The sequence below is a fragment of the Pelodiscus sinensis genome, chromosome 4, assembly GCF_052426305.1.
Source record: "Pelodiscus sinensis isolate ZL-2025 chromosome 4, ASM5242630v1, whole genome shotgun sequence".
NCBI lineage: Eukaryota > Metazoa > Chordata > Testudines > Trionychidae > Pelodiscus > Pelodiscus sinensis.
In genome coordinates, this window is record NC_143055.1 from 84,528,953 (window position 1) to 84,554,039 (window position 25,087).

General features: G+C 38.8%; 1 protein-coding gene across 2 annotated transcripts in view; it reads left to right on the top strand.

The window, feature by feature from the left end:
- The window catches only part of SLC10A7 (solute carrier family 10 member 7), a 194,724-nt gene that overhangs the window by 48,939 nt on the left and 120,698 nt on the right, over positions 1-25,087 (top strand). The window contains exon 5 of one of the 2 annotated variants that reach the window (XM_075929991.2): positions 18,891-18,929. The exons of the other annotated variant lie outside the window; for it this stretch is intronic. Coding sequence (XP_075786106.1) covers positions 18,891-18,929 — 39 coding nt within the window. The remainder of the gene's footprint in view (positions 1-18,890; positions 18,930-25,087) is intronic. 2 annotated transcript variants of the gene reach the window in all.

The window sequence follows — 25,087 nt, forward strand, 5'->3', positions numbered from 1 at the left end:
CTAACACTACCTTAATATGCAGCTAATGCCCCAGTTTCACTTTTGTGCTGGGTAAAAGTCATTTCTATTCTAACCTTGGGCTTGTGGACATTTATGGAATATCTCCTGTTGACTTCTGTGGAGATGGGATTTGACCTTTTAAGTTTTAAGTATAAAGCCAATAGAAAATGCATAAATTATTTCCTTAGCTTCTAAGTAGAATTAAATACATATGAAAGTAGTTAGTAGGGTCATGCTGCATAGTATATATGCTATGGGCCCCCATAGAGCTGTCTTTAGGGGATTACTCTCTAGACCAGTGGCTCCCAAAGTGTGGTCCGCAGACCACTAGTAGTCTTCGGCTGCCTCCCAGGAGGTCCATGATGGGAGCTCACCTCCATGTAGCAGGGAGTCTGCATTGCTGCCGCAGCCTTGTGGTCTGTGTACAGCTACAAGGCTTCAGCACCAACTCTGGCTGGCAGGTGGGGAGGTGAAGAAAGAAAACTCACCCTCCCCTCCTTGCGGGCCACAGAGCTACACATGGAGGAGCACCGCCATCATGGTAAGAGCAATGCATCCCTCAGTTGGTCCCGCGGGGCAGAGAGCAAGTTGGGCTGCGCAGGGTTTGGTTAGGCAGGTTGGGCTCTCATTCATGAGCGGCCGGTGCCACCCCCTTCCCCAGCAGCGGACTGGGCTGCACGGGCCTAGTGGCGGTGGGAAGAGGTGACACACGGGCTGAGGACCCTGCACGTGAAGGAGACAGGTGGGGGTTTGGGGCCCTTCGGGGCTTTGCACCCAGGGTGACTCAGTATGGGGGGGAGGGCACCATGCACTGGACCCATGCAGGACCCCACCCCCTGCAGGGCTGGACACCCTGGGGTCACCTATCCACCCGTCCCTGCCTTGCCATGTCACGCTCAGCCTCCCTGTCCCTCCATTTCCCTGAACCACCCCCCAAGCCACCTTGATCCCATGCCTATTCCCAGGGGCAGGGCACCCTGCCCCCATCTCCCTGAACTCCCTCAGCTGCTCTGTCCCCCTTCCCCCAGTTTTAGCCCCAGGCACTCTCTGCCCCCATCACCTTGCCCCTTGCTGGACACCCTAACCCCAGTCTGCTCCTGAATGTTCCCTCCTGGCCAGACACCCTACTCCCAGCCTGCTTCTGCATCCTACCTCCCACCCAGACCATGTACTTTACCCCCTTCTGTACCCCACTTCCCTCCCAGATCCTGCACCTCATCCATATCCCACTCACTGGCAGCCCTATCCCGCACACTGAACCCCTAATTTTTGTCAACACCCTGGAGCCTAAGGGGGTCCATAAAATCCACTAACTACGGAATCCCTGAAAAATAAATCTGGCCTATAAGAAGCCCTGAACCTCAGTCCTTCCTGTCCTTTCCCTTCACCTCGTGGGGCTGGAATGCCAGAGGAGTGAGGTGTCTCTGTTGGGGCCACATCAGTGAGGGTTGAAGGTTTTTGGAGGTGTTGCTATGTTTCTCACTTGTGTGGTCCCCAACTGATTTTTCTGTGGGTCAGTGGCCCCTGACACAAAAAAGGTTCCCCATACTTGCCATCAATAAAGAAAACATTGAAACCTTTTGTGTTGGACATAAATTAATATTTTACTTTATTTAAAATGAAGTTTTATAAACTAACCTGAAAAGGTAAAGCGCTTAATCTGTTTAATAATTTAAGTTAAACCAGTCTCCCTAGCTGCAGTACTAGCAAAATGGCTCGGGCATAATTAAGTAATTAAATGTGCATTTCCATTAGCAACTGGTGGTCTGTGGGAAGGTTTACATAGAGCCAGGTGGTCCACGGGCCAAAAAGTTTGAGAACCACTGCTGTAGACTGCAACAGTTATCAAAAATACAGTTCTTCAGGTGCTTGTGCAGATTAATTCCATTCAGATATGCTGCATGCACAGTTACTGGAAAGCGTTTCCCTCAGCAGCTCCTGTTAGGTTGGCTGTGAAGCCCCTTGGAGTGGTGCCTTCATGACACTCAGTATAAGACACTGCTGGCCCAACCCCTCCCTTATTTCCTTCTTACCACCTGTCAGTTATCAATACTACTAGTTGCATGCTTATAAATTCTCCTTGCCCTTCCCTAGCTTTGTAGTTATTCTTTGAAGTTTCACTTTTTCTTAAATTAGTTAGTTGCATTCCTGTTAGGAGTAGCATGTGAACTTTTCCCTTTGGGAGCTTGGTTCATACCTCGTTCCACAGGGTTTGAGCCTTACAAGTCCTGTAGTCAGCCCATGCCAACAGGTAATCCCCATGATGCTTGTTTAAAGTGTTTGAGGGAGGCACAGCACAACAGGTCCTAGCACCAAGTTCTTGGTATGGCGCACACCAGAATTGGCCCTGCAAAGGTCTTTGAACATAGAGACTCGTGTCATCACTAATCCCCAGTGCATAAGACCTTGGGAATTGACTGACACTGATCTCATCCTCCAGCACTACAGAAAAGATACTCCAATCAGGATAGAGGTGGACCCACCTTTGTATTCTCGGACAATGGGGTGCATCCCTGAGAGCCTTGGAGCTGACACCAGGGATTTCAAACCCACAAAGGATACTATTGAGTGTAGTGCCGTTGGACTCCCCAGTCCAGATGGTGGTGGAACTACCATCCACACCAACGCCTTTAAAGCCACACGACAGCACCGTGGTCCCCAACAAGCCTCTGGCACTGCCAAGGGTGGTACTGTCCCATGGCAAACTGACCCTGGTGTGCCCCCCCCCCCCCCCCCCCAGCATCTCCAGGACCTTGATCATTGACGCCGAAAGGGGGCATTGTCTTGAGTCCTGGCACCGCTGGGAGTCACGGGGCAGCTTGAAGTTCCAGCGTTGCTCTCAGCACCAGTTGAACTCACAGAACTAGTCTTCAGATCATCAGAATCCCATTCCTGACGCCACTCATCATCACACCATAGATCTCCTTGGTACCATTTGAGATCTCAGCACCACTCCAGCTCCTGGTGCCAATGCCCTTCTGCTCAGCACCAGATCCTAGTCCTTGATCTCAGACTCCGATACAGGGTCTAGATAGTCTTGACAGGGTCAGCACCGGTCGGCACACCAACAACCTGAGATAAGCTCAATACCATGGTCGCCACAATGGCCCCTTTGAATCTGCTGGGCATATCACCAGTCCCGGGTTATCTTGTCTAATAGCTTGTAGTCCCTGGGCTCCCAAATCATGCCAACACCCTCAAGCAGCAGCCCACCCCCAGAGGTGTGGAGGGGTCTCCATCTGTAGGACCCTCACCTTCACAGACCCCCCGCTTCTATAGTGGAACCAATGGTCACTGACCTGGTTGGGTAGGAGGTCTCAATGGCCAAGTTTAATGGCTACACTTTTTATATGGCCAAGTTGGTGGAAGTACTAGGGATGTAAATAACCATATGTTTATTCTCTGGGATATTATTACTATACAGATATGCTTTCTAAAATTTTCCTTTGTGTTAAGGATGAAAACCAATAAAATACAAAAAAAAAAGTAACATTAGAAATTACTTCAGAAAGCTTCTCTTGAAACTGCTTGTCTAGTGAAGACAGGATGGTCTTTGACAGAAATGGTGCTTAGCTTTAGGTAAATAGCATGGTTTTGCACAGTCCCCCATACATTTTAGTAGTATAAAATGAAGTGTCTGCTAGACACGTTTGACACTGTCCCTTTATTAAGAGGAAATGAGAGAAATGTGTTAAGAAAGAAGACTGTAATGTTTAATATCAGAATATCTTTCTAGTTCTTTAGAACATCACACTGTATATTAGGTAATAAATAATACCTTTTATTGGCATTCACACTTGTCCTGTCCCTATTTGGTATGTGCTGTGTCTTGTCAAAAGGAGTGTTCACACAATAAAGCAAAGGTGTTGTAATAGAACAGTGTTTAAATACACTGCATAATGCATTTGAAGATCTGCTTACCTTATGGAGCACAAAAAGGGGAGCTTCTGTTTGTTGTTTGTTTAAAGACACATTCTGGTAATTACTTTGTAGCTATGGAAAGAGCAAATTTGTAGATCGAGATAAAGAGGATTAGTAAAGTCTTAAGCAAAACCTTCAGTAAACCATATGTTCTTTTGTTAATATTTTTGTTAATATTTTTGTCTGAAATAGCTGTTCTGAGAAATTCCGTGTGTGTGTGTGTGTGTGTGTGTGTGTGTGTGTGTGTGTACACACGTGCACACACGCACACACACACACAGCTATACATATAGAACATGAGATAGGGCCATATCTTGTTCAGTAGCAGCCATAACACACATCTGAGAGCAGAGTTTGGATCATAGATAATAAAAGAGCAGGGCTGGTGAAACCCATCAGATTTAGCAAATGTAAAAATGATTGAGCTAGTTTTATTTATTGAAAAGAAATAATTATGGCATATATATCTTCTGCATCACCACCATACTGGCTCCCACAACCTCTTGTTCATTATGGGGCTGAAAAGTCATATTTGCAAATCTGTGTTTTGTGTTTGAATTTTTATTTCAAGGTCTTATTACTGCTTGGTGTAGCAATATGTCCTTTAGACAGCTAAACTTTCAAAAGTTAAAAGGCAGTAAGTAAGTCCCCTAGAAACAATGCAGAAATGTATATTCAAATTATAAATAAGGACATTTATCAGGCACATTAAATAGATGTAGAAAAATGGATTTTTTTTTGTAGTAAGGTAATTTGGCACCACAGCTTGGCAGGAGTTGGTGCTATTGAATTGGCTGTAACTGCCACAGGTTGATAGGCAGGTGATAAGGCAGCTTCCACCAGGGTCTGCACAGGAGGCCTACCTAATATGCTGTCTGCCCTAAGGGCCTATGGGAACACAGTTGGATTATTATGTTAATGCATGAGCCTGCTGCCCTCTTCCTATCCCAGCTGGGTTCCCTGTTGTTAGGAACTGCTTTGCACTGACAGTGGAGTAATATGCTTCATGATTGAAAGGGCAAAGGGGCTTGGAAGAAAAAAGAGCAGGCCCACACAGATATGTAAATGAAGGAAGCAAATCTGTAGGAGGGTTTTCATATAGGTGCAAATAGAAAGTTTATTAGAAAATGTGTAATATAAATCTGCTAATTAAATTGTTATTTATAAACCCCTTTTTTTATTCATTTCTTTGAGCAGTACCCCCTTGTAATGCTGATGTACACTGAATTTGAAGTGCTTACCAAAGCAGGCACTTAGGTTGATTTATTTTGAACCAAGGTGCTATAAGATACTGGTACCAGTGCACAATGCTGACAGTGGTATATTTTTCAGGACTTTGATTACTGTTTCATACTCTGCCGCTGTATTGCTACACTGTAGCTTACAGCAATGATATGATTTTTTTTATATATTGTAGGAAAGTACATAAGTCTGATTTTGTTAATACTTCAATAAGAGTGAGATACAGATACATTTATTCTGGCATAGGAAGCAAATTGAATTTTGTTTTGACTCTGTGGTGACTGTACAGTGATCTTTTCTTTGCATCTTTCTTATACTTCGTATTTCATTCCTAAAGGGTGACATTGGAACAAATGTGTGACTGAAAGAGAAGAATGAGCTGGTTGATATGTCTGAAAACTGACTGTTTTTGGAGTTGTTGATACACAGTGCAAATTCTTGTTAGGAATAATGTGCCCCCTTCCCTCTATTGATAAATAGCAAATCTCCATTCAAAATTCCAGCCACATGCAATTTCGTAAATGATTCTCACTCTTCTAGTACACCCTAAAAATAAAGTTGTGGAGTACTCAAAAAAGATTAACTTAAAAAAACCCATTTTTTAGTTTTTACCATTTTACCACTTACTATGAAATACACCTGAAATAGCAGATATACATTTATGTGTAATACATGGCTTACATATTCTATATTTTTATCTTACATTTAGTATTTTTGTGTATGCTTGTATTCGTATTTTAATTAATATATTTTAAAAGAGCAGTTAAACTGTGTGTATCTAACTTTTTGAAATAATATGCTGCAAGCAACATTTTGTGGGAATTTTGTTGCTGTTGAATTTTCATTTGCTAAAATGTAACCTGACCTCCAGTTATATTACTTTATGCCAGCTTGATATGATTTGGCAATTCCATGTAATTAATAGGAAGCTACTTCCTCCTTGGAATTAAGGCCTATAGCTGTATAGAAAAGCCATTGACTCTTGCAGTATTTGAATGCTGGACTTTGCAGCCTTAAATGTTCTTTTAAAGTAGTTTTTTTGGGTCTGTGTATTTTTGTATGCAGATGCACGTACATACACATATGTATGCAAAAATCTGTACATTTTAGAGACAGTTAAGGTTGCAAAGTCAAGTATTCCAGATTTAAGGTTATTTTTGCCCCATTGTGCCTGTGTAGTATGATACAGTGCTTAATTACAAAATCACAAGCTATTTTTTTTTTACAGTACAATGGATAATTACTCAATAGATCTTTTTATCCTTATTGTTCAGTATATTGCCCTGCATAAAATTTAAACACAGTATTGAATTCAGAATTATTAATTTTTTCAGATTTTTAATGGAGTACTTTACCTGAGTATCTGGTCCTCATTAACATTAATGAATTTATCTTCAGAACTCTCCAGTGAATTATAAAAGTAGTAGTATGATCATTTTAAAAATAGCTCAGAGAATATGGCCAAAGTTTGCTGAAGTGCTTGCTAATTTTGGAATATCTTCAATGGTTTTATGTTTGATTAAAAACATTAAAACTCTTGGTCTGTGTAGATTAGAACTGGTTAGTAAATGGAAAAATTAAGTTATTTTCAAAACATCACAGGAAAATTCAGATTTTGCAGAGATTTTTTCACTTCTATGTCAAGAAGATTGACTCAAATCAAAGCTTTTCAGTTTGTTGAACAGAATTGAAATGTTTTCGTTCAGGTTAGCTTGACATTAACTTGAATAGATGAGAATTGGGGAATGAAGTATTCACTCTACAACCCCTATCAGGCACCATAACAGCTTTAAGTGGATGCAGTTCAATGTCAAAATAAAATTAAAGGTATCATTTTGGTTCAACAAACTAAAATAAAACGTTTTGGTATTTCTGAATTGTGGACTTTGTATGTGTGGTGGAGGGAGGGAAATTTCTGTTCCATGAACAGATACAATATTTGTCATTTTGCCCCAAATTGGAGCTAAGGCAAATGTTGGATTAATGTAATTTCCTATGGGATGAATACACCTATTTTCAGCAAGCTCTATTGTGGCTGGAACCTAGAGAAGATGGGTCAGCTGGAGCCATATTTTGGTCAGATGGAATGTTTGTGATTTTTAGTGGCAGGGCTCATGCAAGCTCTAGTGAGAAAAATCCATACTGGGGCTTCCAGGTTCCTTGGGGCAAATCTCTTGCCAACTCTTCAGAAAGGAGCAAGTTCCACTCCCCACACAAAAGGATGTGAATGAAACTGTATACTGGGAGTTGATGCTCCTCCCCCTTTTTACTGGAATAGTTGCTCTTAGTATTGGATATCAGGAAATGCCCTATGTTTAAGAAAGAAATATCATTACGTTTTTCTGGGTAAACTTATTTCTTATTTAATATGATTTTTTAATTATGAAAGAAAAATATATATATCAAAACGTATTTATAGGGCTGTTATTGCTGTTGAAGAAAGCAGAATTTAAGTCCCCAATCAAGATTTGGCTTGTATGCAACGTGCAGCTCAGTGTGTATTAGCCATTGCTTTTTAGCTTAGTGAATAAAACTGAGGACTCTATGGTTTATTTGGGATACCTGTATAACTAGAAGTTACGCATCCTTTGGCATTGATCAAAAAGAGATTGAAAGTGTTTTAGCCCATTCTTTTTTCTTAATGCCCAAGTCAAGTGCCCAAGACTGTGAGAGAGCTATTATTGAGAGCAAATAGTTATTCCATTTGCCTGAAGTCACTGTGCACCAACTGCTTAACTCATTACTTTGTCAAATGCTTTGATACTTTAGTCATGAAGGTGCTATATAAAAACATAATCTAACACTTCATGAATAGCTTTCTGTCTGTCAAATTGTATCTAAATATATGTAGTACTATGCTTATCACGGTAATGTCAGAGCACCTTTTAAATTGCAAAATTATATACATACAAATTCTGCCTTCCTCCCCCCGGAGTGATCTTGGTGCTTTTGGCATGCAGTTTTATTCATGATACTATGGAGAGTGCAGATAAGGTTGCCAGGTGGCCGGTATTTTCACCTCCAGTCCAGTATTTTCACCTCCTGTTTGGTTTAAAAAAAAATCAGAAAATACTGGACACCTAAAATGTCCTGTATCTTCATTTTCCCGGCCAGGAGGCAAAAATCCCAAGTAGTTACCAGGTTCCGCTGGGGAGCTGTCTGGTGTGGCGTAGGGAGGCAAGATGGTGTGTGGCCGCCAGCAGCCTGTTAGGGCCAAAAAGCCTCAAAAACGTTTCTTAAAGGGACCAAACTGATTTTTTTTAATTTTTTTTTTTTTTTTACTTAACTCTCTGGTCCTTTTTTTCCCTCTCAATATCTTTGGTCCCCCAACCTTTTTTTAACAGATTTTTTTCCCCAGTGTTTTTTTTTTTGGCGGGGGGGGGGGGTTCGGTATATTTTGGTTAAACCATCTAGCAACCCTAAGTGCACAGCTTGGCAGGACTCATAAACTGATGGGGCCACCAGCACAATTCAGTACTGGTTTGGTTTTCCTTAATTCCATTTTAGAAAAGGGCAGTTGTACCAAATCGGTGCTGGTTCTGGGATATGAACAGATGTCTATTCTACATGGAACTAGATAGAAACCTATGAGTATATTTCATTCGTGACCTCTGACAAATTCTAGCATCCCCTTGAGGTTGGGGCTTGTAATTTGGTTAGTACCTTCTTTGAACTTTTTGTTTTATAAAGCAAGTACTTATACTACATACATTGGCTTTCTGTGCACTAGTGATTTTCTTTAAATCCTCCCACCATTGCACTGCCAGTTAGTCTGCCCGTGATAACAATGGTGGGAGTGCTGCTGTAAATCAGACTCTCAAAAAAATAACTACAATGCCATTTACTCCTGTTCTGAGTGAGCTTTGGTGAGCTAATGGTTAAAATGCCTGGCACGCACTGGAGCTGCACTTTAGTAAGAGAATGGAGTATTTGTAGATAAATACGGGTATAGACACAACTTTTGAGTTAATGTGAAAGGGCACCTTTTAGAAAATGGCCTTGTTCTTTCATTTCACTTCAGCAGAAAAGTAATACTCTTTGGAGTTGTTTAACTAGACCTCTAATCATGTTATGGATGATGTGTCTTCAGGAGAATCTGGGGACAAGACCTTTAAGTGTTTTTATCACAACTTAAGATCTCAGAAAATTTGAACTTAAATAAAAGTATGGTTGGGAGGTTGTTATTGCTCTTATCCTTCTGAGGATACTTTCTGAGGTAATTTTTTTAAAAAGAGAAAGTCACTTACAAATATAAAATGTTTGACCAGAATAAAGCCTCTGGTTGTCAGAGTAACTTATACACCATTGTTCAGCTGGGCCTTTTTATTAAATCATCATTTGGCAGTCCATTTGTTTTGGTGCTACAGCTATTGCCTGGCCTATTCAGCTAATAAGTCTTCATTCACTAACAAAAATAAATCACAAAATTTGCAAATAGTTTTCATGCCGGCTGTTTGGTGGTTGGTTTTACTATTTTTATAATGACCATTTAATGATGTTACACAGGATTGGTTTATTCTGCTGCCAGTCTCCCAGATTCTGTGTCCTCAACACAATAATGAAATGCTTGGGGGTGCAGGAGAGTAAAGGGACTCATCTGTTTCCTGATGACTCGAAAGATTGTAGAAATAATTTCAGTCCTTTGGTGAAAAATACACATGCCATTCCTAGATACATTATTTCTCTGCTGCTGATCTAGGGTACCTTCCCAAATCTGATATGGAAGAGCTCTTTGAAGCTTAGATACTAAAGAAACTGGTTACAAGCAGTAATTTCTCAACTAAATGTTCTTAAAAAGATTGCAGGTGTTCTTGAAGGCAAGCTGCTCTTGCTTGCCATTTAAAACTCTAAGTATTTCTTTCGTATTCCAGACACCTTTTCCAGTTTGGGCTCAGTCCTCCCCCACTCCTTGTCTTTGTTTCTTAGGCAATGTCTACACTAAAGGAGAACGTCGAATCAAGATACGCAACTCCAACAATGTTATTTATGTAGCTGGAGTTAACATACTTTGATTCAAGATTCCCTGCTGTCCTCAAAGTGGAAGGCTGATGAGAGCAAATACTTTCATTAGCTTCCCTTTTTGCTGGAGCAGGAGTAGCAGACACTGGCAGGGGTGCCCTCTGAGTTTGATTTAGCGGGTCTTAACTAGACCCACTAAATTGAACTCCCAAATATTTGATCATCAATCTTCCACTGAGTGAAGGCATGGCATAGATGTTCCCGATCATCTGCACACCCTTTCTGGATAGATTTCAGTCTTTTTCCTATCACCACTTAAATTGTAAACACCACAAAGGCACTTTTGATTCACTTAGAAACACTCAAGCAGCTTGCAAATAGAAAGCTGTAACCATTTACTGACTGGAGAAGAGGAAGATAGTTTTTCTTTTTCAATATAGATAAAGATGTTGGTAAAGTTTAAGGAGACTTTCAAAGACACAGTAGGAAAACTAAACAAATGTCTCCAGGAAGTTAGCTTTCATACCATGTCATGTCTAAATGACAAAGATTTTTTCGAAAGAGGATATGCAAATTCCATGGGGGGGGGGGAGAGAAACCCTTTTTTTGGGGGAAAAAAACCTGCTCTTCCTAAAAAAAGGTTTACGCAATTTTCTGAAACCACCCCTCTCCCCCACGTCCAGACTACTTTCATTTTCCTCTTTCGAAAATGTGATCGGAAGAAGATATGCAAATTCCCACAATTTGCATATCCTCTTTCAAAAAATCTTTGTAGTTTAGACGTATCCCCAGTTTTTAACAGGTTTGTTTTGTCCCTATGAATAATTGTTACTAAAGGGCAGTGTTTATTAGATGGAACTTAGAGTGTGGGAACTTGTACTAGTTTAAAAGCCTTGTTTCTTCACAAAAGACCTTGGACACAACTATGTGTTTAACAATAGGGTTGTCAAGTAATTTCAGTTAACTCACGCGATTAACTCAAAAATTAATTATGATAAATTAATCATGATTATCAGCTTTAAATAGTTTTGCACTGTTAAGCAATATCATACCAACTAAAATTTATTAAATCTTGGATATTTCTGTATATATGCAAATATATTGATTTCCACTACAATACAGAATACAAAGTGTGCAGTGCTCATTTAAAGCCCTCATTAGCAAGAATATATAATTTGGTAAATCCCTCCATTTATTTTTGCTTGCAAATATTTACACTGTAAACATGATAAGTTAGTATTTTTCAGTTGACCTAACACAAGTATTATAGTGCAATCTCTTTTTATTATGAAATGTAGATTTTTTTTGTTACATAACTGCAGTTAGAAATAAAACTTTAAAGCCTACAAGTCCAAGAAGATAAAGAAGTTTGTTTACATTTATTGGAGACGATGCTGTCCATTTCTTATCGACAGTGTCACCAGAAAGTGAGACGAAATATTCACATGGCACTTCTGTAGCCATCATTGTATATTTACATGGCAGATATGTTAAATATTTGTTCATCCCTTCATGCTTTAGCCACCATTCCAAAGGACAGTCTTCCTTGCTGATAATGTTTGTTGACAAAATAATTCATTAATTAAATATATGACTTCTCCCTCGGGGGAGAATTATGTATCTCCAGCTCTGTAGTCAACCATATTATCTGTATACCAATTATCTGTATTCAACCATATATTTCATGTTATAAAAATATGTTTCATGTTATTTTGGATGGTGACTCAGCACATATTTTTTTTGTTTTGACAAATCTGCAGCTAAAGTGTTCTTAAAACAAAGAAGGTACTAATATGTGAGATTTCTAAAGATAGCTATAGCATTAGACCCAAGATTTAAGAATCTGAAGTGCCTTCCAAAAGCTGAAAGGGATGAGGTTTGACGCATGCTTTCAGAAGTCTTAAAAGAACAATGCTCTGATGCAGAAACTACAGAACCTAAACTACCAAGAAGAAAGTCAACCATCTGCTGGTGGTGTCTGATTCAAACAATGAAAATGAACATGTTTCAATCTGCACTTCTTTGGATTGTTATTGAGCAGAATCTGTTATCAGCATGAGTGTGTGTCTTCTGGAGTAGTGGCTGAAGCATGAAGGGACATATGAATCTTTAGTTTATTTGGCATGTAAGCATTTTGCAACAGCAGTTGCAACAGTTACAATATGCCCGGCTGTTCCCACTTTCTGGTAAATGTAATGCAAATGTAAACAAACTTGTTTTTTTGAGCGATTGACTGAACAAGAAGTAGGACTGAGTGGAATTGTTGGCTTTAAAACTTCACATTGTTTTGTTTTTGAATGTAGTTATTTTTTGTACATGATTCTACATTTGTCAGTTCAACTCTCATGATAAACAGATTGCACTACAGTACTTGTATTAAGTGAACTGAAAAATATTTATTTTATTGTGCGGATAGAAGTAATAAAAATATAGTGTAAGCATTGTGGACTTTTTATTCTGTGTTGTAATTGAAATCAATATATTGGAAAATGTTGAAAACATCCAAAAATATTGAAATGAATATTTCATTCATTTTGTTAAATGTCATGATTAATTGTGATTAATTTTTAATAGCATAACTGCTCTCGTTAGCAGCAATACATGATTGGGTAAATCCTTCCACTTGTTTTAGCACAAACCTGTGACTGGAGAACAAAGACTGCTATGTAGTTGATGACAATCTCTTCTAATATGGAACAAATCAGCATTCCGAGCTTCATATACTGTGATCAATGTCAAGATGTTTCAGAGAACAGCATACTCTGTGTAGCATTTCTATCTTGCCGTACAAATAAACAATATACCTTTGCATTTTGTGCTGGATTTTTTAGTATTTTCATAAAACTGATAGTCATTGAACATTACTAATCAAGAAGTGCTATCCAAAGTTTGATTGTTCCTGAGTGTAAATATGTAAAGTAGTAATTGCTGTGACATTTTTAGTTGGTGGGAAGGGGAGGCTAATGAGCGTAAGTGATTAAGGAAAAATCATGCAATATTATTCTTTTACCAAAAGTGGGCAATAATACAATATTTTTGTCAGTTTTAAAACAATACGTCTTTTTCCCTAATTTTTTGGGCTTCATGTAAAATCAGTCTTCATCAAAGCTTATCTTGTTGTGGCTAAGTACTTTTGCAAAAATTACTAGTAAGAAATTATGTACCTGGGACTAAATGCTGTTTTTAGGTACATATGTTTGACTCCCACTGAATTCAGTGTGAATTGTATCTGCATCTCCATGGCAGAATCTGGCCTCTGTTCATTTTTTTAAAATGATGTTTAAATGCTAAAAAGCATTTGCTTTGCCTTTGAGGGATACTTGTTCATCTGATGGATTTGTTGAGCAGTTAGCACCACCTTTTTTTTTTCCATTTTGTAATAGGATTTTTATATGCGTTTTTAACAGTAATTTAAGAGTCCCAGTATGCATGGAAAGGAATCTGAATATATGTGCCTTTTTTAAAGGCACCATCATAACTGGGTTATTCCATCAGTACAATAGAATGATGGGGAGCTGTAGTTGGAACAATATGTAAAAATATAGCTTGTAGAAGATTTCCTTTATTAACTGTCATCATCCACAGAATATATGTTCAAATGAACGTTGTGTAATAACTAAATTTGAGATTAATAGGCCCCTTAAGAAACAGCGAAGTCATTCAGGATAGTCAGTGAGAAATGGGCTGCAAGACTGTAACATGCACATATTGTCCTGCTTACATGCTTTCTCTGGTGTCATTCCCATTTATCATTGTCGGCAGGCTCTGTTCTCATTAAAACACTCTTGCACAAAAGCAACTTAATTTTCTTAAGAGAAGAGGACACCTGATTCAATTTAGCACCTACAACCTGGAACTGGAACATATATTTTTCTCTGTCTAAATCCTGATGAATAGTTATGAACAGCAACAAATAGGCTAAATATATCAAGTATGTTTATATTCTTTTTTGCAGGAACAGGTCTATGGCTAACAGCTTTCTGCAACATTGTATCATTTTGTTAGTTGAAATAATGCTTAAGAGTTAAGCTTTGGTAATCCTAAAGCTCAGAGTTTCAACATGTTTTATTTTTAAATAAGGGATTAAGTGATAAGTTAGAGGGATATTGCCAGCCCATTCACATAAGTCTTGGTGCCCTGTTTATCTGCTTCTTGCACTGCCATGTCCTTGCCTTTTTTGCAAGTTGCTCCCAATGTATAGATAAAATTCTATTCTTGAGCTGGGCTTCCAACCCACAATGCTCACCTTATTCAAATCTCTCCTTAAGAGTCTCTTCTACTGCAATGCCTGTAATAAATAGGTCAGTAATATCCATTGTGTTAATACAGCAGTAAAGGTCACACAATCATACATAGTGTGCTCCAGCTTTTGCTGAGTAACCACATATTACTGCTGGTACCCCCACTACTTCTCCCAACTGTTCGGTTACCTCCTTCATTGTGTTATGTCTTAAATTAGGGTGCGAGATCTTTGGAGTTGGGACGATATTTTGCACTTTGTATTGTGAGGTCCCTAGTGCCCATGTATGATTGTTAGGACTGAATCTCACTTGGTTATTGGCCACTTGGGATCTTTGAATTTCATTATTCTGCATCTCTGGAGTTTGCTGTGAACTTTACCTCTTGCTGCAGAACTGTGCTCTAAAAATTAAAGCTCTTCCTTATAAAAAAAAATCCTTCTAGTCCTTTTGAGGATAAAGCAACTTTTTGAAAACCCAACAGAGTATAAATTTGTGCAGTATTGTTTTCCATTAATCTACAAAGATAAAACAATAGCCCAATAAAGCTGTGAACATGCATCTCCTTTGGGCTATGAATTCTGAAACCAAAGGATAGCAATTTAATGTCAACATTTTAAACTATTTCATTCTTCAGCTTTGCAGTCACAATTAAGAAGCATTTGAAAAGACAGTAAATATGTTGTTCTTGTGTCATGTGTCTAATAAGCTAACCTTGATTTACATCATGCATCTAAGAATTTTAAAATGCTTTTCAAACAGTGAATGAATTTTGACAACAAGCTTGTGAGGGATTTCTGCCTTAGAGAAGGAGAAATTTAGGAGAAATAATTTCACATGATCATGCAGGAAGTGTTTGACAGGGCGAAGAATAAAAATAGATCTACATACTACTGCATTGTCATGCTCCTTTTTTCTCTGAATACTTTGACTCATTAGAAACTGTTGTTTCAGAAAATTGTGTTTGAATTGCATTCAGTTGATATTCCCTGGGGGTTTCCTTCTTTTAAACAAACACAAATGATTTATTTGGTGTATTGTTTCAACATTTTTATCCTACTTTGTCACTAGGTGGTTAATAGATGGTTTATTAACTATTAGGGTAGGTTTATTAACTATTAGGGTATGTCTACGCTATGGGACAAGGTCGAATTAAGATACACAACTTCAGCTACGGTAATTTCATAGCTGAAGTCGAAGTAGCTTAACTTGATTTATGGTGCTGTCTACACTGTAGGAAGTTGAAGGGAGAATACTCCTCCTTCGACTTCACTTATTCCTTGTGTAAGCATAACTACTGGCATCAATCTGAGTTCCCCTCTCTGTTCAAATTGGTTGTCTTATCTAGACCCACTAATTCAAACTCTGGAAGATCGACAGCAGCAGCTTCGATCTTCTCTGTACTGTAGACATACCCTTACTTTTTTTTCCTACCAGAACTGTATAGTTTAAATGAAAAATTGAGAACAGCAAATCTTTGAGCTTTCCAAAATTATTTGTGAATATGAGGTTGCTACAGAATTGATCTTAATATTATGAGTCCCTGTTGGAATAGTTTGTTGCACATCCACTGTATTTATCATTGAATAGGAAATACATGTGTCTGCCGTTTTGATCACTATAGATATGTCAGTTTCTGAATACTTTGCATCAGTCAGGACCTTGTAGGTGCAGAGTCTATTACATGTTTATGTAAGGGACTCTTAGTCAAAGTGACTACCACTGAAGAGTGTATGTTAACTTAAATCCAGGAATGCTGCACTTACCCAGCATCCATTGCAAGCTGATGAGAATAGAAAACCCACTTACCTTTAGGTGAATTTGAAATTATCACTCTTAATCAAGACAGCATCAAAATATTTCCTATATAGGGAGGTGCTGCAAAAATTTTAACCAAGGTCTTCCTCATTTCTTTCCCTTGGTAATACAGCTTTTAAAACAAAACCAAACAAAGATGGATTTCATACTCTTCCTCTTACCCCAAATCTTTCAGTTCCCATCTCTCCCTACCGTACTTTCTCCTCTGTCTCTTCATGGAGACTTTCTTTGTGGCTTGCCAGCCTGTCGGTGTTTTTTGCAGCTAGCATATGAGAGAAATGGTTGCAGGCAGGTCCTGTTGTGACAGTTGCCTGTGCAGTGGGTGGTTGGTTGGGGAGCCACGTCATCTTTGGTTATGTGTTGGGAATTCTGTTGTGGAGTATGTTCCTTTTTGGTTCTTGGGTTGAGTGTCTTTTTTCCAGGCTGGTATGAATAGTCAGGTCAGGGGACTTGATCAGGATTGGGAGCAGGTTTTCCTTGAGTCCTCTGCACAGGCAGGTTTTGGAATGGAAATAGTGCTCCAGGATTCTCCTGAAGGTTGTTTCTCTTGCACCTGCTACTGTGGCATTGTAGACTCTTCTGCAAGGTAGCAGTTGTCCAGGTGAGGAGAGGCTGTTTCATTTCTAGCTACAATGTGTCCTGCAGTGGAGTGGGCCTTAACATTTTGGGCTGGGCAGGTTTTTTTGGTCATGATCCCACCACTGAGGGCTGGGCCAGGCTATGGATTCTGGGGAAAGATAATGTAATTACTTTTTTTAAATATACACATTTTTTGTAAAGTAAGATGGTAACATTTCAGTGTATATGCTGCATGTGTGTGGAGACGGACCTTCTGTTTTCCCGCAGCCTTCTGATGCAGAAGCAGTGCCCAGCTGTTTCTTCCTTTCGTATCTGACAATCCTTTTACATTTACTTTATATTGTGAAGGCTATTTTTGTTTGTTTGTTCATTTAAACTCCTCCCCGAAAGCTGATTCTCCTCAGTAGGTTCAGTGGCTAAATAAATTGAAAGGGGGCTTCCAGATCAAATATATCCAGTCAGAGGGACACATTTCCAAGAAATGCTGAATGAATGAAGCTTAGCTCTTAATATAGTGATAAGAGGAATTAGAAAGGTTGCAAGCAAAAGATATCTACAATAATGTAGTGTCAGTGGATCTGTTGGGTGTATAAGCATATATGTGCAATGCACATATGCAATCTACATGTCTTTTCATACACAAGATCAATCACAATTTCAAAACCTAGATGAAGAAGCATGACTTATTTAGACTTGTTGAAGAATCAGTAGCAAGCACTGTGACTTCTGGCAGAAAAAGCCATTTGGACTTATGCTTCCTTTCTGTGTTCAAAAGTGGCATGCCAGTGAGGAAGAGGTGTTAAAATATGGTGCTGTAGTTTACAAATGTCAGCTGTAATGTTTTATTTAGCTGTGTCTATTCAGATGCTCCCTCTATAACATGTGCTGCCATATGCCATTGTCCCTGTTAGTAAGCAAGCAAGACAAGGTTTCCTAGTCTGTGTTTGTGTGTTTAGGCCACCAAGGAGCTATGGTCCAGTGCCATCTTTTATTGATAGGGCCAGCAGAGGAGGAATCTAATGAAATTATCAAAGCTTTGAATTAATTATGAACTTGAATAAGAAAGCTAAGCTCTCTAGAGCCAAAGATCTCATTACCCATTCACTCTCATTGCATCCTCTTATGAAGCAGAAGGCAGGTTCCGCTACCGTTCTTAGCTTGGATTTGGACTTTATTCAAACTTGCTAAAGTCGATAGCGTCTACTTGTAATTATGGCTGAAACAGTCTGTGTTGATTAATTTAACTCTGCTCTAGAATCTTCATGTAATGGTTGGTTCTCCCCGATCCTCTCCCTTTTAACTTCTCTCATGGCTTTTCATCATCGGACTGAGTGCCATACAAGAATTTCTTTTTTTGGTAATTGTGGAAGCTTTTCATGATTTCATTTTTAAGTTCATGGAATTTAGTGATTTTTAAGGTTAAGAGCTAATATTTATGCCATCTTATTTTCCTGGATATTTAGGTAAGCAAAAAGATTTCCCAAGTCATTGCCAGTTGTTTATTTTCTTGCTTACAAAGACTGTTAAATTGTAGGTAATGATTGGACATTTTGGCCTCAGAATATTATTCTGGGGTTAGTACATTATTTCTATTTGCAATTTATTATTCAATTTATACAACTTCACAGTCTGCTAATAAGTGATTTTTCGTAACTACTTTGATTACTTGCCCAATTACAGTACTATGCTGAAAAATTAGGGGAATATTAAAATTGGATCTCTGTTTTAATCCGACACAATTAGGACTCTTTCCCGCCTAGGCCCCTTAAGATGCTTCTTGTTGTAGTTGATTGTAATGACTAGGTCAATAATGTAAAATTCTTGTCAGTGAATTATAGTAAAATCAGCGAATCTGAGATACTAGGTATTTTGGGGGACTCTTTTGGTACCCATTATAAGTTTGTAAGATATAAAATGCAGTGGCATTTGGGTTTTTTACAACCCGTTATTTATGAGTTGATAGCTGGAATTCATCAGGAAGCTACAGGCCACTGCAATGACTAACTGTGTAATCAGGTGTTTGTGTACTTAGAGAGTATGAAGGCTTGCTGAGAAGGGGACATAACATTCTGTTCTTGTGCTAGAGTTATTTTTATTGTGTGTGATCTTTTCTTCTTTTTTGTATTTCTCTAGGCAGCTGCTATATTTAACTCAGCCTTTGGAAGTTTTTTGGTAAGTAATTCAATGGTTACAGCTAGTGCTATAACATTGTATTTTTTATATTCTGGTTGGTGCTGGCTAGTCATTTAGGTAAGCTGGTGTAAAAAAATGAATAATTTTTGTATTTCTTTTTACTCCTTTAATTAACAAGACATATTTCCTTTTAATGAATCAGATTTTCAAGAAAATTAGCGCATGAATAATCTTTGATCAATGTAAATAAATGTTTAAGTGCCTCTTATTTTTCTCCTTAATGGGTTAACAGAATCTATTATTAGGCAGATGTTTCAGAGATGAATATCAATATATTGATTTTTCTAAGGAAGTTTATTAGATAATCATTATTTTCTGTCAAGGGGCCATGGACTTTGAAAAGAAAACATGACCTGGCTGATCAGAAAGGAGATGCTAATTTACTCAGTGACATGTCATTTGTTTAGCATATTTTACTGTCAAAGAAGTTACTCTTCCCTCTGTCCCTGAGGATAAGACCAAAGTAGCTAGAAACAAGGAAACAATCAAACACACTATTCATTTTAAAAAGCCAAAGTAATATTTGTGGTCATCTTGGTATGTAAAATTTCAGAAAACTAACTGAAAAGAAGGGCAAACAAATTTGTTTTTCTAATAAACACATGTATTTATGAAGAAAAAATATTCTATTGATGTATAGTTTAAAGAGACATTGGAGAATATTATACATAGATTATTTTCTTACAAAAATATGTGAATGCTTAAAAATATGTAATTTCAATCTCAGTCTTGCTTACTCAAATAAAGCATTAATCTGATGTCTGAACTAAATGAAAGACAAATCTATTAATCTAAAATATGTAGGTGAAATTGGGTTTACAGATATGAAATTTGTTTATAAAGCATGTAAAAAAGATTTTTAGAATAGTGTATATGTATAAACGTATAACTGTGTTTACATAAAACACAGTGCAAAGGGAATGATAGTAATACTGAGATTTTCCATTGTGTACCATGTTTGTATAGCTGGATGTGTTTGAGTTACACAATACGTACATCTTTAGCTCTGTTTATATACTGTGTGTGTGTGTGTGTGTGTGTGTGTGTGTGTGTGTGTGTATATATATATATATATATGTATGTACCCACCCACAGGTAAAATCTAAAAATGTCAGCTTCCAAGTATTTCCCCCCTTTTTATGGCTTAATGAGGCTTTAATACTGTTTCTTGTAAAAATAAACAAACAAAAAAACACCCTGCACCATGTTTTGAAATCTTTTTGTAAAATTAACTTTTAAATAGTCACACTTCTTTTTCTTTGGTCTAGTAACAGAAAATGATCAGCAAAGCATAAATTTTCTGCAGTTCCCATTTTTACTGCAGTGAAGATCTTTGAGTTCACTGAGGCTAGACTACATCCCTCTTTCGAAAGAGAGATGTAAATTAGACATATAGAAATTGCAAATGAAGTCGGGATTTGAATTTCCCATGCTTCATTTGCATAATCAAGTCACAATGTTTTTTTAAAAACGCTATTTTGAAAGGGAAACCATGGTCTAGACACAGTTCTTTCGAAAAGAAAAGCCTTTTTTCAAAAAATCCTGTAAACCTAATTTTTTGAGGAGTATAGGATCTTTCGAAAAAGTTCTTTTCTTTTTGAAAGAACTGCATCTAGACTGTGGTTTCACTTTCAAAATAGCGTTTAAAAAAAAAGCCATGCTGCGATTATGCAAATGAAGCACAGGAAATTCAAATCCCGGCTTCATTTGCAATTTCGATATGTCTAATTTACATCTTTCTTTCGAAAGAGGGATGTAGTTTAGACGTACCCAGAGAGTTCACTTCAAGGCTCATTTAAGTTACATGTAGCTTTTTGATGTCATTGAGAGTTTGAACCATAAGTCACCCATAATATAATGTGTTGTCAGACTAATTTAACATATTAAAATAATATTATTTATATTTCTAAACTCAAATTCAAAATGTATATGAAACAAATTTTGTGTAAAGAAGCTAGATCAAATTCTTACCTCACATACATTCATATTACTCCTTTGTCACAAATATATTTGTTTTGAATTTTAGTTCTAGGGATTTCTAATACTGTTTCTGAATTTCCCTAGGCAGGCGATTAACTAATCTCACACTTATGTGCAATACTGGAGAGTTGTGGTGAACATCCTTCTTGTATAAATCCATAGAAGAAGAATTCAGATTTTTTTAAAAATTAAAATTAAAGAGTAATTAATTTTAAAATAAAATTTAATATAAAAGTCCCATTAAATTAAGAGGTTATTAGTGAGCCATGTATACATACAAAGATCTGAAAAAAATATTGTAAAAGTTTGAAAATGTGATTCAATGTGGGGATTGTGTGCATGATAAATAATAAGTCACGTATAGAATTATACAATTGGAAGGAACCTTGAGTGATCATCAAGTCCAATCCACTGCACTCATGGGCAGGACAAAGTACCATCTAGACGATCCCAACGGGTGTTTGTCTAATATGATCTTAAATATTTCCAGTGATAGAGATTCCACAACCTTTTTAGACCATTTATTTTAATGTTTAACGACCATGACAGTTAGGAAGTTTTCCCTAATGTCCAAGCTAAACCTCCCTTGTTGTTTCTGGCTTCTTTACAACACTTCTGTTAATACATACCCAGATGATGTTTTCTTTTTTTGCAACAGTGTCACACTGTTGACTTATATTTAGCTTTTAGTCCACTGTGACCTTAGATCTCTTTTTGCAGTACTTCTTCCTATACAGTCACTTCCCATTTTGTTGTTCTTTCCTAAGTAGAATACTTTGCATTTGTGCTTATTAAACTTCATCCTATTTACCTCAGACCATTTTTCCAGTTTTTTCAGATCATTCTGAATTTTGACCCTATCCTCCAAAACATTTGCAATCCCTTCCAGTTTGGTATCATCTGTAAACTTTATAAGTGTTCTTTCTCTCTATGCCATCATTTAAATCACTGATGAAGATATTGAACAGACCCGGTCCCATAATTGATCCCTGTGGAATCCCACTTGTTATGCCTTTCCGGCATGACTGTGCACCACTCTCAGGGAAGTTATCCAGCCATTTATGCACCCACTGTATAGTAGTCCTATCTAGGTTGTATTTCCCTAGTTTGTTAATTAGAAGATTATGTGAGACTGTATCAAATGCATTACTGAAGTTACCACAGCTATCTCTTCCCTCTTATCCACAAGGCTTGTTTTCCTATCAAAGAAATCTAACAGGTTGATTTGACATGATTTTTTCTTTACAAATCTGTGATGTTACTTATTGCCTTATTATCTTCTAGATGTTTGGAAGTGGATTCCTTAATTCCTTATTTGCCCCATTATTTTTTCTGGTACAGAAGTTAAAGGCTACGTCTACACTGGCAGCTTCTTGTGCAAGAACTCTTTTGTGGAAGAGTTCTTGCGCAAAAAGTCTTCCACAAGAGAGCGTCTGCACTGGCATGTGCTTTTGCGCAAAAGCATCCATGGCAGTGTAGATGCTCTCTTGCACAAGAAAGCTCTGATGGCCATTGTAATCATAGGGGCTTCTTGCGCAAGAAATTCATGTTGCCTGTCTACACTGGCCTCTTCTGGAAGAGCTCTTCCGCAAGAGGGCTTCTTCCTGAGAGGGAGAGTCAGAGTTCTCGCACAAGAAGCCCTGATTTTCTACAGTACAACGTCAGTTTACTTGCGCAAGAACGCGCAGCCAGTGTAGACAAGCGGCATGTTTTTCCGCAAGAGTGGCCATTTTCGCTCAAGAACGCGCCAGTGTAGACACAGCCAAACTGACTGATCTGTAGTTTCATGGGTTGTCCTTGTTTCCCTTGTTATACATGGGCATTATACTTGCCCTTTTCCAGTCTCCTGTAATCTTTCCTGTCTTCCATGACTTTTCAAAGATAATATAGGTGCATATAACATAACAGCATTGATTATGATCTTGTAGACACTTATGCACATATTTAATTTTAAGCAGGTATGTAGTCCCATTAAAGTGAGAATTTTTGCAGCAGTGGTGCTCATATGCAGCTGGATTTCAGTCGCACACCATTTTATGCTATAGATCTATAATATATATTTACTCCTTTCATGGGGATTGCTCCTGAATTATCCCACTGCAAGAGCAGAATCTGATTCATATGTGTGTTTCGGCTAAAATTTAGTGTCAGATTTTAAAAAATCCATAATTAGGCATGTAAATAAGAAGCCTAATTATAAAATGTCAGTGGAGCTACTGAATGCTCACCACCTTGGAAAATCTGATGACTTGGTGCCTTAATATACACTTTGAGCACCTAGAATTATTCCTGTGTTGAAAATCTTAACTTCAAACTACCTCTAAAATGTGAATATGATACTGATATATAAATGTATTTAAAGCTATGTATCAGACAGTATGTTTTCTTTGTACAGTCACGTATTTACACACGAGAATACTGAAAGGCCTATTGGTATATAGTTGTTAAAGGTAAAAATGGGCAATCTGGAAGATTTGAATTAAGGGCAGAATTTGGCTCATTGTGGCTCCAATCCTGCAGTTTATAGCATATAGACAGATTGCTGCATCCACGTGTAGCTCTGGCAAAGTGAGTGGTGCTTTCTGTGATGGAGCAGTCTGCCTACATGCTGCACTTTGTGGCATCAGGCCTATGTATGTTAGACTAAATATAGGCCACTTGTAAGGGCCTGGGAGAATTCTAATTTTGAAAGATTTATTGCAATGTTCTTGGGTATTCTACTTGGATTTTAACTCCTCAAAAAGGGAGTGCATAGATTTTGGGAAGCTTTTCTCCTAAACAAACTGTGATGAAACATATTGATGCATAGGTAAGTTCTTAATTATATTAAAATGTGATCTGCTTCCATGTGCATGCGACAGATGGCATGAAGTGAGTAGGTGCACCAGCATCCTGATCACTTAAGGTTAATTCATGCCCTAGGAGAAGCTGAGTGTGGGTAATGAACTCAATTGGCCCATCATTCCAGGACTGATAAGAGGCACCTGGAAGGAAGTGCAAGAGGGGGAGAAGAGAGGAGTCATAGGGTAGCCAATTTTCTAATTGCACAAAAATGAATACTTACCCTATGCCTTCTCTTCAACCCTGTCCCCCGCTTACTCCATCCTCCCATTACTTTCTCTCCCTCACCCTCACTTTCACCACCAGGAAGTTGTAGTATAGCAGGGGGGTGAGAGCTCTGGCTGCGGGGTGCAGGCTCAAGAGTTTGACCAGAAATGAGGGATATTCACAGTGAGGGAGGGGACTCTGGGCTGGGGCAAAGGGGTTTGGAGTGCAGGTGGAGGCTCAAGGTGGACCAGGGGGTTGGAATGCAGGAGGGGGTTTAGGTTGTGGGTGTGTGGACCCTGGCTTGGGTCAGGTGTGGGGTACGAGAGGGGGCTCAGGACTGGTGCAGGAGGGTGTGAGGTGAAAGAGTGGGGAAGGAATACAGGCTTTGGGAGGGACTTACAGTGTGGGAGGGAGCTCAGGACTGGGGCAGATGGTTGGGGGTACCGGAGGGGTTGTGTAGAATGGGCTCTGGGAAGGAGCTTGGATACGGGACATTCAGGATGCAGGCTCTGGCTGGATAGTGCCTTACCACAGGTAGCTCTCAGAAGTGGCCGGCATGTCCAGCTACTATGCAGTGAGGCCAATAGCCTTGTGGAGTCTGTGCGGTTGGGTGCCAGACATGCTGGCCACTTCTGGGCACTGCGCAGAGCCAGGACAAGCAGAGAGCCTGCCTTAGCTCCACTGTGCCACTGACTACACTTTTGATGGCCTGGTCAGCAGTGCTGACTGGAGCCACTAGGATCCTTTTTCAACTGGTATTCCAGTTGAATATCAGACACCTGTCTAGGAATGTTAAATATTGGTTAATTGAATAATTGATTAACCTCATGAATTCTTGTCAGTTACTCAACTATTCTGTAGTCCCTGGGAGTGGGGTGGCAGCCAGTGTGCTCTGGCCCCACTCCCAAGGAGCCCCCTGCCTCTGTATCAAAGGCAGCAGTGTGGGGTGCCAGGCGGGTGCTGGTCTGTAAGGGAAGCCAGTTTAAAAACCTGCTCCTTTCTTGGACTAGCTGCCTGTCACTTGCGCTTCTGCCTGTGATACAGAAGCTCCCCAGACCCAGTGCAATCTGGAACTGAGTCGGGCTGCCTGCCCATCTGGCTCCTAATAC